This window comes from Lygodium microphyllum, chromosome 17 (genome assembly GCF_053477565.2).
Source record: "Lygodium microphyllum isolate KBCC chromosome 17, Lygodium_microphyllum_v1.1.10, whole genome shotgun sequence".
Taxonomy (NCBI): Eukaryota; Viridiplantae; Streptophyta; class Polypodiopsida; order Schizaeales; family Lygodiaceae; genus Lygodium; species Lygodium microphyllum.
Genome location: NC_141151.1, coordinates 92,783,627 through 92,799,240, shown reverse-complemented (window position 1 = coordinate 92,799,240; position 15,614 = coordinate 92,783,627). Strand labels below are relative to the sequence as shown.

General features: G+C 40.1%; 1 protein-coding gene across 3 annotated transcripts in view; it reads right to left on the bottom strand.

Moving 5' to 3' along the window:
* Nucleotides 1–1,869: 1,869 nt before the first annotated feature.
* The window catches only part of MCM9 (minichromosome maintenance 9), a 169,451-nt gene continuing 155,706 nt past the window's right edge, over nt 1,870–15,614 (bottom strand). For 2 of the 3 annotated variants that reach the window (XM_087697773.1, XM_087697772.1), the window contains 3 exons: nt 2,997–3,044; nt 2,741–2,893; nt 1,870–2,655 (listed from right to left, as the gene is read on the bottom strand). In XM_087697773.1, the coding sequence (XP_087553899.1) occupies nt 2,282–2,655; nt 2,741–2,893; nt 2,997–3,044 (575 nt within the window). In that variant the 3' untranslated portion in view covers nt 1,870–2,281. Of the gene's footprint in view, nt 2,656–2,729; nt 2,894–2,996; nt 3,045–15,614 lie in introns of all 3 variants that reach the window. The other variant, XM_087697775.1, reaches the window with a different exon arrangement.

Genomic DNA, 15,614 nt, shown 5'->3' with positions numbered 1-15,614 from the left:
CACACGAGTGGTAGTTTGATACATTGATCACACCAACCATGGTGTATGGAGCAACTTTTTGGACTCTCAATTTTGGCTACATCCCTATGGGCATTGATTGAGAACCATAGTCATGGTCTCACAAATGAATTGTGACAAAACATCAACACCACACGAGATCGTCATAAGAGAGTTTGCAATAGCTTTTTAGACCATCAACTTTACAAAGTACAAGACATGTAACCAAAAAGATTGCCTAGGAGATCTCAAGCCTTCTACATTGCTAGAACATATGGGATAGAGGAGGTTAAGGTATACACATGTAGAACAATGGCTTATCGTATATGGAATTGCAATGGATCACCTTCCTCCTTTTCGATATGACCTTGACTCCCCTCTATACACCTCTTTCGCATTAAGAGAAACCTAATCATGAGACAAGATCTCTATCTTCTACCCATACAACCTACATGGATTCCACTCTAGCAAACCCTCATCCCAAAAGATGTCACTCTACAAGGATCACTTTTTGAGAACCTCAACAAATGGTTTTATTGACATACGCGTAACTATATGACCTGCAAGTGGCCATTAGCCAACTCAAAGTCCTCACCAATGAGAAATCAAGACAAGAATAGCACCCCACATCTCTAGAGCCAACAAGATTTGTAGAATGTGCCAAGAGGCAGAGAGTGAACACTGCATAAGCACATATAGAGCCTACGACACCATTTGGTCAAGATACCCTACAATATTCAAAGAGGACACCTCCTTTAAACTAGTCGTGGAGTCCCCAAAATGGTGCCACTTGGGTCACATCTTTACATTCATCAAAATTCACTAGCTTTTTTCATAGATAATGACCACACATAATGCTCTCACATAGAGGGTGGCACTCCAAAGAGCTTAGGACATTAGAAATGTACGCCAACCAAGAGTGCAAGGATATCGAGCACAAATTACACAAGGGAGATGATGGTGATCCAACAATGATATGAGCAATACTTAATAACGCTAATGAGTCCAAACCCAATACTATCGATGTACCATCTGATTAAGAATGTATGGTTTATTATACCCACCAATCTTGGTTTAAGGCAATGAGATAAGATTGCCCCCATATGGTTGTAGCCCATCATTCAATCACATAGCCAATCATTTAATGATCCATCCTTATCCCTACCTTGCCATTATTGTACATCATTTATATTGTTAAGTGGAAAGCCACATATTCGACTAGGAAGCAAGCCTAATTAGTGTTCTAATACCACCCTATTCTATACAAATGACATTGTACTAATCTTAAGACTCCCTTCAAGGTTTACAACAAAATTCGGATACGGGACTTTTTCATAAACAGATCTTTCAATGAACTAAAAGACTAAAAAGGAAGTGCTATTTAACTCCACACAAGCTAGACTCACTAGATCAAAGCTCAAATACACTTTTGAGAGAGTAGCAAATCATATGTACAAATGGGAGTGGCCTTCGAAGGGCCACAATTCCTTGTGCAAGAGGCTAAAGAAGCCAAACGAGCAAGAGGTTTTGCGAAAATAGGTGCACCTGAAAGACTGCTCACATGTACAATTTAGAAGCCATGAGTGGCTTTTGAGTAAGATTGTTCCACAAGTGAGATTATCATTTCAAACTTTACACATGATTTGTATTAAGTATTCTTTTGTTTGTCCTAACAATCTTGGAGGGAGTATTTTAACATCTTCCAGAATTCTTTAAAATTCACAGGAAGTCACATGTACCCTATTAATTTGTTGAAAAGAAAACAAATCATGAATATAAGCCACAAAGATAACAATTGCAACCTTGGCCTCCACTAGGGGTGCATTCAAAAAACAGACAAAAGTGAAGACTTAGAGAATGGTAGTCAAGCAACACCCCATCCAAACATGCTTTGGAATGTGTATTTATAGAAATAGTTATGTACAAGAAAGAGGGTAATTCTAGTAGCGTTTAGCTTTTGCTTTCTGCTCTCTTCCAACAGAGGAACCATTTAGTCTTGTTAAAGATTCCTAATCAAAAGAACCTAACAAATCAATTAACTATGTTACAAGGACCACCTTGAGTATTAGCATTATCTTCTGCTTTCTTCCAATAGAGGAACCTTTTGGTCTTGTAAAAGCTTCCTATTCAAGAGAACCTAACAAATCAATCAACTATGTTACAAGGACCTCCTTGATGAATGGAGCTCGACTTGGGTAGCTGCAAGTTCCTCCAATCGCAGAGGAGATATCTGGCATTTTCAAGAGTTGTTACTGTCACGAGATCGTATTGTACACAAAACACCTCAGCTGACTGCCCTTGTCAGCGGTGCATCCACTAGCACTTGTTGGCTCGCATGTAGAAGGGCCCCCTCAGTGAATGCACCTGACGGCTGCAATTGCTGCTGTTCCTGCCTCGGACTCTTCCTGCGGGGTCTTGCACTGCAAGGTTGAAGAATCGACTTCCAGCGTTGTGCTGCATTTTCTTCATTCAAAGGCCTACTGGTTTGTGCTGCATTGTCTTCATTCAAAGATCTATTGGGAGAATTTTGCATTCTTGTGTCTGAGCTGTGCAGCAGCTCCCGTTCACGTGAAGATAGTCCAGCTGACTGATTTGATAATGTCTCGTTCCTATTCAGCAGATTCAACTTTTCTAGAATCAGCTTTTCCTGTTTGGCATCTGGTGCATCGTTAAGCATCTTAATCAATACAACTATTCAAAAATGTGGGCTACTGCACAGAATTAGATTTCACCACTAGGATACATTCTTCATCTGGATTGTCTGCAAAACTTGAATGAAGTGCATTGCCAACATTGTCTAGAATTGCAGATGTTGTCATAGATGATTCCACACAAAAAACTGCAGCAATTGCATCTGCCCTCGTGACTTTGTTTCGAAACATAAGTCTAGCATGGGCTGGTAAGAGATTCTCAGGACGTCAAATACAGGAAAACGCTTTCTTCTTTAAGAAATATTATTTTTTTGTTACACAGGCAGAGATGTGAAATATGTGCAGTACCTTGAGCCAGTCTGATCAAGCTTTCCAGCATTCTTACAGTAGTCCTAGCTGAAAAACATTCACATGTTCAGAGTCAATCAGTAAAAGCTACTATTAGATTCCCATGCAAACTGACCCTTGGCAACAACAAATACTCATTCTGGAAAGATATCTGCCCTAAGCAGGTCTGCTAAAGCTGATGATTCATAATGCACCATGCTTTAAGCAAACAATACTAAAGCTGGCTCATAAGCAGGTCCTACTGAAGCCGATTCATGTAGATGCATAATACACCATGCTTCAAGCAATCAATCCATGTGCTTGTGAGTGTATATGTGTGGGGTGAAATATGGGAGGACTTGCACCCATCCATCCAAACAAAAAACTAGAGAGTGAACATTTGGTTTCATTCAAGCACGAAGCTGGTTCAACACAAAAGAAGAATGTGCATACAAATTCCTTATATGAAAAAACAAAGAGCAACACTTGCAATCAGGCATGAAGCTGCTTTAAGAGCAAAAAGGAAATTGCACTTTCAAACTGACACAATACTGAGCTATTTTGCAAATCTTCTATGAATTTTAACTGAATAAGCTCCCCTTATGCATGCACAACCTTCTCAAAGCTCTCTACTGCTCTAATTTCTGCTACCTAACTCAACCAGAATGCTTGGGCTATCCTGCTATATGCATGGTTGCCAAGAAACCCATTTCATAAGGTTAGGAAACTCGTTTCATACATGGGCATCTCAAAAACATATGAAACACCTATTTTAAACTTTCACAAATGCCATACCCTAAATGCCTTGGGACTTTTGTAATTATTATTTATCATGGATGTAGCTAACACAGTGACATGGATATTGGCATTGATTATCAGAGTTTGTCTTGAGTTATTATCCATGTTGATGATTATATATATTGTTGGCTCCCTTTATAGCTAAAGTTGATGTTGGGCATGGATAGTGGGCCATGATGAATACAAATATTGATGCTATGTTGAATGTTCATTTGGATTGTAGAGAATAATGAATAATGTCAATCTGTGTTTTCTATGGTGAATGAATCATTCAATATATGTATATAAAACTTTCATACTGTTTTATCTCGAATGAGACCCGTTTCTAACACTTTACGAAACTCCTATGAAACCTGTTTCATACCTCCCATTTCAAAAACCCTTGGCAACTATATTGCTATGCTTTTGACATTTCCACAAAACTCCTATGAAACCTATGAAACCTATTTCATACCTCCTGTTTCAGAAACTCCTTGCAACTATGCTGCTATGCATTTGACATTTCCACAAGCAACAATGATTCGCTTGGTTTTGGATTTAGGGTTCCAGATCTGGAATGCCTGCCTGTGCAGGTTTTGTGCATGCTAGGATAGCATGGAACTAGCCTTAATGCAAGATAGTGATTGGATGGGTTCTCATTCTATGGGAAGCCCATAAAGGGTTGGAGTAGTCTATGTGACAACGTCTGCGCACAAGGTCAAACCAACCATCATGGAAGACTAATTGTGTTGGGTTTAACTCACACCTATGCTCACAAAGGAGTGTCGATGATCCTCTATAGAACACTATGCACTTTTTACTCTCCTTAGGAGACGTTTTTTCCCCCCAGCTTTATTCTCTTTTATTTTATGTGCCTATGTTACACAGTTTGGGCACTTATGATGTTTTACACCTTTCGAGTGTGAACACACATTAGCAAGCCTAAGGTTTAAGGGTTGTACTTTGTACTTGCACATTACACTCTTTTGATTATTGCATTGGGAGTCATGTCTTCTCTCTCACACACTCTTCATTGTCAACTGTACTCTCAGTTGAGCTTCAATCTCTGTGCATCATCTCACCTCTCACATTTGGTATCAAAGTAGACCTTCAAAGTTCAGCTCAGCTGAGTTCCTTGGTCATTGTTTGCAGCTCCACCTGCATTGTCAGCAGCTCTTGGCCACCACCAGCTGAGCTGTTACCAGCAGTCCTACCCAGACGCCACCTGCAGGTGCTGCCAGCCTTCAGTCAACCAGCCCAGCTCCCACCCATCTGCATGCGCCGCCACTAGAGCAGAGCTTTGTCCTCCCTGTGGGTGCTCCAATCCTATGCGCCGCCGGCCGCATGTCCCTTTGCCCATCTATGTGACGCAACCTGCCTGTGCCACCTGCCTAGCCTCCAACCACCTGCACCTACGACCTGTAATAGCACCCTGCCACTTGAGCCACCAATGCCACCATGTAAACGCCCCGAACAACGTAGTATGCTTAACAATTATGATATTCGCTTGTTTTCGAGATTTAATATAAAAGAGAATGAACACTTAAAGCTGAAAATGAAAATTGCTCACAAAATTACAGCCATGAAAATGTAAAAGTAATGGAGACAAAATTGAGGGTTGAAGATGGGCAACCCCCCCCCGAAGGAATGTATTTCTGCTCAACCCAAGTCCCTTAGGGAAGAGCTCAGTTACAATCAACCTGAGAGTGAGAAGAAGTAATTCTCACTCTCACAAGATCATGCAAAGATGTACAAACACACATGCATTATCTATTATGCAATGATAAGAATTGATTTCTTTACAGTATGAGAGAAGAAAAAGAGGAAATCAGCCTTTCTCCATCGTTGATCAGCAGTACATGGATAGGGCTTGCTTCTTGTTGCTAAAATGGAAGAAAGAGCTCGAGAAGGAGGTGCTGTAATGAATTTACAGGCTTGCTGTCCTGTGAAACAGCAGTGATAGAAGAGGGAATATGGAGGAATTTGATAATGGAGAAGTGGGGGATGATGATGGGGATGGATGGGGCCAGTTTCTGGCTATCTGTGGGTGTTGTACATGAGTTTACTGCAAAGAAAAATGATGTTGAATGAAAAACAACGAGCTCTTATTTATAGGAGAGGGGAGAGCTAGTACAAAAGGGGAAAGTGGAGTAGCACAAGACAAGTGTCCAACCACATGTCATGAGATGTAACAAGTGGTGGGACACTTGGAAACTTGTGTGACAAGTGTCTTGACACTTGTCTCTTCTCTATGGCCTTCCTTTTTGGGTTGAATACTGTCAAGAATAGAAACAACCAAGTTTAGTAAGCACAGTCAGAGTACAGAACTTACTATTTTTAGAATGACATCCCTATTTTTTAGGACTAGCATTTTTAGGCTAATTCGAGGCTCCTAAAATTTAGGGATCTCCTAAAATTTAGGGACCCCGGCAATATGGGTGTCATATGAAAGCTTTTTCCGTGTACATCGCAAAAATGGTATCCGAATCTTCATGTGACTTTCCTATGCAAAGAAATGTGCATTTCAAGCTTTCAGCCCACACATGCACATTATACAAGCATTTCATGATCATGCCATCTTGTTGATTGTAACTGTCTGTTTTGGTGGATCTAGCCCACACTTCAAGGTATCAATACTTTCTGTGTGCGAGTCTAACCCTGATATGCGTGAGTTCTAGTCATAGGCGCCCAATCGGGCCATATAGGTGGAAGTGTGAACTATCTTTTCTCTAACCCACCGCGTGGGTCCACCAGAACCTGTGACTACTCATCAGTGGCCAGCTCCAATGCACTTTTCTTTATATCTAATTAGTGCAAAGGAAATAAATTTAATAAATCATTATATAGACAAATTAATGAAAAAGGATACAAATTCTGTTTCTATAGAGTTGTGACAGCCCTCTGGCTTTTATTCAGCTGTTCTCAGCTGAAAAGCTTCTTGATATTGCTGTAGAATATTTGGGTAATCCTTCATGAATTTTTCATCTACCCACTGTGCATCTGTTGTGGGTAGATTCTTGAATTTTAGTAAGAATTTTCGTGTCACAAGGCCACTTCTCGTGGTTCGATCCTTGAGAAACAAAATCTTTTCAGGTTCCAAGAGTTGCTCTGTTTCTTCAACTTCTGGGGGATCTTCAGTAATGGGTTCCTTTGGTTCTGGTCCTATGTAAGGTTTTAGCAAACTTACATGAAAAGCATTGTGTATTTTCCAATGAGTAGGAAGCTCAAGTCGATAAGAAACTTCATTTATTTTCTCAATCACTTTGAAGGGTCCAAAGTATCTACTGGAGAGCTTTGGAAAAGATGAATTTTGACCAGAGCCTTGTTTGAGCCTGCTTTTATCAAACTTTAGCAAGACATATTGATCTTTTTCAAAAGCCAAAGGTCTTCTTCGTTTATCTACTTGCTTCTTTTGTCGCTCTTGGGCAACTTTGATAGTGGCTCGAGCTTGATCCATTGCGGTTTTTAAATCTGAAGCAAACTCATCAGCAGCAAAAATCTTATCTTTAGTGCGAATAATTGGAGGAGGAATCACTTTACCCTGTACTATTTCATTTGGAGCTTTCCCTGTGGATGAGTGCACTGTATTGTTGTAAGCAAACTCCAATAATGGAAGATATTTCTCCCATTGTGACTTATGTTCACTAACATAAGCTTTCAACATATCCAAAAGAGTGAGATTCATCACCTCTGTTTGGCCGTCAGTTTGAGGATGAAAAGCTGAGGAGAACTTTAAAGTGGTTCCCAAATTCTCAAATAAAGCACGCCAAAAGTTACTTGTGAATTTGGAGTCTCTATCTGAAATGATCTCAGAAGGCATACCATGTAATCTGAAGATATGTTGAATGAAAAGTCTTGCAGCTTGTGCGGATTTCAATGTTTTATGACATGGAATAAAATGTGATTGTTTGCTGAATTTATCAATTATGACCCAAATCATATCATGACCTTGAGGTGTTCTTGGAATACCTGAGATGAAATCCATTGTGATAGATTTCCATGGATCTTTGGGCACTGGAAGAGGTTGCAACAATCCTGGAATCTCCTGCCTATCATATTTGGATTTTTGGCATACCAAACAAGCCTCAATGAAGTTATGTGTATCTTTTCGTTATGTTGGCCAATAAAAGTAGCGCTCAATTGCACTTAGAGTGGCTGCCCTCCCTCTATGCCCTGCATAAGGGGGTTCATGACTTTCTTTAAGCACCTTTTGTCGAACAGGAAGAGTGACACAAAGGCGATTGTTCATGAGAAGGTAACCGTCTTTGATGGAATAATCTGGATGAGAACCTCCTTGCTGTAAATTTGACCAAATTACTACAAAATCAGTATCTTCATCATAAGTATTATTCATCGTTTGAAAATCTTCATGATGAGCCACTGTAATAGTTGCAATGCGAGGCACTCTAGAAAGTGCATCAACAACTACATTTTGTTTCCCTGGAGTGTACATAATTTGAAAATGAAACATAGACAAGAAATTTTCCCATCTTACATGTTTCTCTTGCAAATGCTTTTGAGTCTTGAAATACTTCAAGCTTTGATGATCGATTTTAATAAGGAATTCATTGCCTAAAAGATAATGTTTCCATATCTTTAAAGCAAGAACCACTGCTAAGAGCTCCTTTTCATGAATGTCATACCTTTTCTGCACATCATTTAGACGGCGGCTTTCAAAGGCTACGGCATGGCCTTCTTGATTTAGCACTGTACCAATACAATCACCGCAAGCATCTGCTTCCACCACAAATGGTTTTACCAGATCTGGAATGATAAAAATAGGTCCAGAAGTAAGAGCTATTTTCAGCCTTGTGAAGGCTGCCTTCTCTTTTTCCTTCCATTGAAAAGAGATCTTCTTTTTTGTAAGGTCATGAAGTGGAGAAGCCATATGTGCAAAATGCTTGATGAAGCGGCGGTAATAAGAACATAAGCCAAGAAACAATCGCACCTCATGTACATAACGAAGATGAGGCCATTCTTGGATTATCCTGATCTTTTCAGGATCCATCTGAATCCCTTCAGAAGAGATGACATGCCCAAGGTAATTTATTTTATGCATGAAAATTCACTCTTTTTATCATTTACCAAGAGTTGATTTTGTTGTAGTAATTGTAGAACAATTTCCAAGTGTTGATGATGCTCCTCTTCATTCTTGCTAAAGACAAGAATATCATCAAAAAAAGTACCGACATATTGTCGATGCTCTCTAAAGATGCGCTCCATCATTCGATTAAAGGTGGCTGGTCCATTGGTTAATCCGAAAGGAACCACCAAGAATTCATAAAGACCGTATGAAGTGCGGAAAGCAGTTTTGTGTACATCTTGTGGTATTACCCTAATTTGATGATAACCACTCTTTAGATCAATGCGATTGAAAACCTTTGAGCCTCCTAGACGATCCAAAATGTCGTCAATTCCGGGAATAGGAAACCGATTCTTCACAGTGATTTTGTTGAGGGCTCGATAATCAATGCACATCCTGAATGTGCCATCTTTCTTTTGAACAAGAAGAACCGGTGAACAAAATGGTGAGCTACTTGGCCTAATTAGCCCACGGTTGAGTAGGTCTTCGACTTGCTTTCTGATTTCTTCTTGTTGAGGACGGCTCACACGGTATGGTGCTATATTAGGAGGAGAACTGCCCGGGATAATATCAATATGATGGTCTTCTGGCCTTTCTGGGGGAAGCTGATAAGGAAGATCTTCCGAAAAACAATCTTTATACTTTTCCAAGAGCTGAAGTTCCTCTTGGTTTTCAGCATTCATATTATCTTTTACATCAGTGACATAAAGTAGACAACATTGAACACAATCCTTAATTTCTCTAGAGACTTGCATATGGCTTACCATAGATATGGTGTCTCCAGAAACTCTAGCTTGGATCTTGTACTCCTTGCCTTTGTTGGTGAGTTCTACCTTCTTTTTCTGAGAGAAGATGGTTGAATCTACTCTATGATTCCAGGGCATGCCAAGAATCACATCGCAACCATCAAGGTCTCCGATACAGAAGGTATCTTCGTCACTGTAGCCTTCAATTTGAAACTTGAGCTTGCCAATGTAGGGTATCACAGTCTTCACTGTGTCACCTTCATCAGCATTTAAAGCTTGGCGAACTTCTGCCGGAGTGTCCATCTCTTCATTCTTTAATCCAAGCTCTTTAGCTAATTGCAAGGAAATGATATTTTCATTCGCCCCAAGATCTATCAAGAATAGTGCTTGCTTACCTTGCAACTGTCCCCAAGCTTTTAATAATTTGCGCATCTCTGGAGTGTGAGTTGTGTTTGCAACTACATCACTGATAGCATTGATTTTCACTGGCGACTTAGGCTTGTTGTCAGAAACCTTGCTTTGTCCCTTGTTTGGACATTGCTTCGCTATGTGGCCTGTTTGTCCACATTTAAAGCGCTTCCCTTCTTTCATGAAGCGTTGCTTTTCTTCTTCGGAAAGTTGCTTTGCTTGTGGGTATAGATTGGAGCGAATTTGAGGAGCATTAGGAGGTGCATAGGGCTTCATCTTCTTTTGATTTGATGGCTGCTTTTGCCGCTGTTTTTGTCCATCATTTGGGGCTGAATACTCCTCATCGTCAGCTACTCTCTTGTTATCATTCTTTTGGAATGATTTGTTGCCATTGTGCTCCATTTCCCATGTCTCAGCATGGTCAATGAGTTCCCTGAGATTGATCTTCTTTTCAAGTTGAGATAGTGACTTAGTCTTCTTCTTCTTCTTATGCCTTCGTCCATGCTCGGATCTTGAGGTTGAAGATGATGAAGTGCTTGATGGGGATGAAGATGGAGACGAGGGAGAAGAATGTCGACGCCTTTGACGATGATAAGGTCTTCCACGAGAAGGGTGTGACTCTTCGTTACTAGAAGAGGATCTATCAGAATAGGTGCCAGATGACTTTGAAGAAGAGGATGAACTTTGACGCGATCTCTTTCTTTCTCTTGAAGTAGAATGGGACTGCCTCTTAGAAGTAGTTGGACTTCTTGATCGGCTCATTTCATTGGTATGGCTTTGTCTCCTTGAAGTAGATGGGCTTCTTTCCTTGAATTCTTTGGGATTCTCAACTTTTTCTAGTTTGAGAAGTTGCTCACGAATTGGCTGATTCTCCTCTCTAAGACTTTGAATGGCTTGAAGGATAGCACTCGACTGATCCATTGAGACTCTTAAGAAAAAAAAATATGCTCAAGCACTCAATGCAAGGGCTGAAAACAAACAAACTTATTATTGTAAGCACTACCAGTGTTGGGGGTGAGGACCGAGCCAAAGCTCTGATACCACTGTAAACGCCCCGAACAACATAGTATGCTTAACAATTATGATATTCGCTTGTTTTCGAGATTTAATATAAAAGAGAATGAACACTTAAAGCTGAAAATGAGAATTACTCACAAAATTACAGCCATGAAAATGTAAAAGTAATGGAGACAAGATTGAGGGTTGAAGATAGGCAAACCCCCCCCCCCCCCCCCCCCCCCCGAAGGAATGTATTTCTGCTCAACCCAAGTCCCTTAGGGAAGAGCTCAGTTATAATCAACCTGAGAGTGAGAAGAAGTAATTCTCACTCTCACAAGATCATGCAAAGATGTACAAACACACATGCATTATCTATTATGCAATGATAAGAACTGATTTCTTTACAGTATGAGAGAAGAAAAAGAGGAAATCAGCCTTTCTCCATCGTTGATCAACAGTACATGGATAGGGCTTGCTTCTTGTTGCTAAAATGGAAGAAAGAGCTCGAGAAGGAGGTGCTGTAATGAATTTACAGGCTTGCTGTCCTGTGAAACAGCAGTGATAGAAGAGGGAATATGGAGGAATTTGATAATGGAGAAGTGGGGGATGATGATGGGGATGGATGGGGCCAGTTTCTGGCTATCTATGGGTGCTGTACATGAGTTTACAGCAAAGAAAAATGATGTTGAATAAAAAACAACGAGCTCTTATTTATAGGAGAGGGGAGAGCTAGTATAAAAGGGGAAAGTGGAGTAGCACAAGACAAGTGTCCAACCACATGTCATGAGATGTAACAAGTGGTGGGACACTTGGAAACTTGTGTGACAAGTGTCTTGACACTTGTCTCTTCTCTATGGCCTTCCTTTTTGGGTTGAATACTGTCAAGAATAGAAACAACCAAATTTAGTAAGCACAGTCAGAGTACAGAACTTACTATTTTTAGAATGACATCCCTATTTTTTAGGACTAGCATTTTTAGGCTAATTCGAGGCTCCTAAAATTTAGGGATCTCCTAAAATTTAGGGACCCCGGCAATATGGGTGTCATATGAAAGCTTTTTCCGTGTACATCGCAAAAATGGTATCCGAATCTTCATGTGACTTTCCTATGCAAAGAAATGTGCATTTCAAGCTTTCAGCCCACACATGCACATTATACAAGCATTTCATGATCATGCCATCTTGTTGATTGTAACTGTCTGTTTTGGTGGATCTAGCCCACACTTCAAGGCATCAATACTTTCTGTGTGCGAGTCTAACCCTGATATGCGTGAGTTCTAGTCACAGGCGCCCAATCGGGCCATATAGGTGGAAGTGTGAACTATCTTTTCTCTAACCCACCGCGTGGGTCCACCATAACCTGTGACCACTCATCAGTGGCCAGCTCCAATGCACTTTTCTTTATATCTAATTAGTGCAAAGGAAATAAATTTAATAAATCATTATATAGACAAATTAATGAAAAAGGATACAAATTCTGTTTCTATAGAGTTGTGACACACCACCTATTCTACCAAGTCCACCAGCCTGGTCCAACTCTGCTTTTAAAAAAATCAAAGGTAAATATCAAAATAATTATTAATTTTTTATTCAGTTTTAATCCTCTGGAAGGGGCTTGTGCCTGGGCAACACATCTCTGTTTGTGCACGAGTCTGGGACACATTTATTGCAAAGATTTCGTGATTTTCAGGCCAAAAATTTGGGGTTTTAAAGTCTGCTCAAACATTGCCAAATGTACATCAGTGTCAGTCTGTAATAGACCAAATTTGTGCACTTTGGAACAACAAATTCTGGGGCTTTTGCATTTTTTGTGCTGCTGAGCAGTGTCTGTGCATTGGACAATGTGCACATTAGACAATTTTTGACAAAGTGATCCAATTTGCCAATTACAGCAAGGTGCTTGCTGTAATTTCTGAAAATTCTCAGATTTCCAAGTTGGTCTAGCTTGAAGTATTGCTCTTGTGCTCTTTGATCAATGACACTTACCATGGCCAATCAAGGGCAAGGTGATGTGTTCACCTATGTGTCCAAGGAGGATAGGTTGGATGGCAACAACTATTCTCTATGGTCTTTTATGATGAAAAATGTGCTCATTGCAAAGAATCTTTGGGATTATGTCAGTGGTGAAGAAGTTCGTCCTAGACTTGTGGCTCCTGCTATACCTCCTCCAGGAGGACGTGGTCAAAGGCCCTCTCAGCCCGCTCCAACTCAGTCACTTTCCCAGAGATCAGCAACACAAAAGGCTTGGGACACATAGGATGCTCAAGCATTGTCACTTAGTGCATTGGCAGTTCAGCGGTCTGCTTAGTGCATTGGCAGTTCAACGGTCTATCATCCCGCACATACGGTTTACAACTTCTTCACAAGAAGCATGGTTGACACTTGAGCACATGTTTGCTAGAAAAAATGAGACATGCATCTCTTTCTTGAAAAAAGAGCTTGAGAATGTGAAGATAGATGAAGGTGATTCTATGCAAGATCATCTCAACAAAATTCAAGACTTACGTGAGCAACTTATAAATGTAGATGAGTATTATTTGGATACGCAATTGATCTTTGCTACTTTGAATTCATTCCCACCCTCATATTTGGCCTTTCATACGGCCTTGAATCATACCATGAGAATTTCTCCACAACCACTTACTTTCCTTTAGTTGGTAAGTTTGCTCTTAGAGAAAGAGTAAACAAGGAAAGAACTATGAGGTAGATGTTATAGCCTTTGAGCAAGCTTTTATGGCAAGGTAGAAGGGCAAGGGCAACCAAGCTAAAAATGCTCCGCAAAGTTCTGGGATTTCAAGTACTTCACAAAGCAGCAAGAAACAGGGGGCACGCAAGCCAAGAAGGGCAAGTACCACTATTGCAAGAAGCCACGTCACTACATCACAAAATATAGCAAGCGCATAGCCAAGGAGAAAAATGAGTCAAGGATGTCTATTTCTGATACACCTTCTACTGCTACTGAATCCGTGTCTTTTGTGGTAGACCATGACTATTATTCCTACACTTGCAGTTATGACTCTTCTTGGGTTGATAGAGCATTTAGCTCTACTGAGAATGCGAGCACTTGGTTCTTTGAGAGTGGTGCTTCTAGGCATATTACATCCCACAAGCATTTGTTTTCCTTCCTTATTGCAGCTCTTGTTGGCAAGTCTATGCAGTGTGTCAACAATGCATCGTACCTTGTTAGAGCTATTGGAGAGATTGTGTTGACAACCATTGATGGCTCTATTCTCTATTTGCATGATGCATTATTTTGTATCAAGCATAAAGAAGAATTTATTGTCTATTTATTCTTTGGAAAAGTGTGGTCTGCAAATCACATTTGATGATGGCAGATATATGGTTAGAGATTAAGAACTCATGACTTTGGTTTTGATTGGCACTTTATGTAATGGACTCTATGAGTTAGATGCTTATTCAGTTGATCAGTCGGTTTATCTAGCATCTACTCTTACTTTTGCTATGTCACAGACAGAGTTATGGCATGCTCGCATGGGGCATGTTAACTATGGCAACTTAATGCTTATGCACCATACACAGATGCTTGATAGCTAACCTCTCTTGGAGAGACCTCCTGAGTATATATATGTGTTTTTCGTTTCCTTGTGATATTGCTTTTAAGGCAAATGTCAAATTACAGATTGTGCATTTGAATGTATGTGGCCCTATGCAGACAAAGTCATTGGGTGTTTGTTATTATTTTTTCACTTTCATTGATGACTTTACTCGCTTTTGCTAGATCTACTCATTGGTCCAAAAGACAAAGGTGTATGATGCATTTTTTACTTTTGTAGCACTTACCAAAAATCAATCTAACTGCAAGATTAAGACTCTTCGTTCGGCGGACCGAGGGGGGAATACATGTCTTCCATACTGAATAATTTTTTGAAGTAGAAAGGCATTGTCCATTAACACACTACAACATATACTCCACAACAAAATGGGATTGCAGAGAGGAAGAATCCGTCACTCATGGAGAAGGCCAACTGTATGCTAAAAGCAAAGAGTTTGCCACATAGTTTTTGGATGGAAGCATATATGTGTGCTTGCTATGTTTTAAATAGGTGCCCTGCCAAGGCATTAAAGAATGTTATGCATGTTGAGGCATAGAACAACCAAAAACCTTATGTTGGACATTTTCATACTTTTGGGTGTCTTGCATATGCTCACATTCCCAAGGTACTAAGAAAGAGGTTGGACAACGAGGCTGTTAAATGCATTTTTGTAGGGTATAGTAGTGAGAGCAAAGGATATAGATTGTATGATCCTGTGTCCAAGAAGGCATTTGTCAATATGAATGTGGTTTTTGATGAAAAATCAAAATTATCCCTTGTTGGTTTTGATATATATCAAGTTGCCAATGATGTATTTGGAGGGTCACTGCTCATTTCTTTAGGTAATACAACTGGAGTTTCAACAAGTGAACTAAATGTTCAGCCAGCTGCTCCATTGGGTAATGCAGAAAATCAGCCTATGGCTGATGTGAACATTCAACAAGATACTAAATTTGAGGTTCAACAAGAGCTTCTACACAATCAGGAAGCTAGGCAAATGCCTAGATGGTACTTGCAAACTATGAAAGATAGTCATTTGAATGCTCCTATTGCTGGTCATACTAGAAGACAAG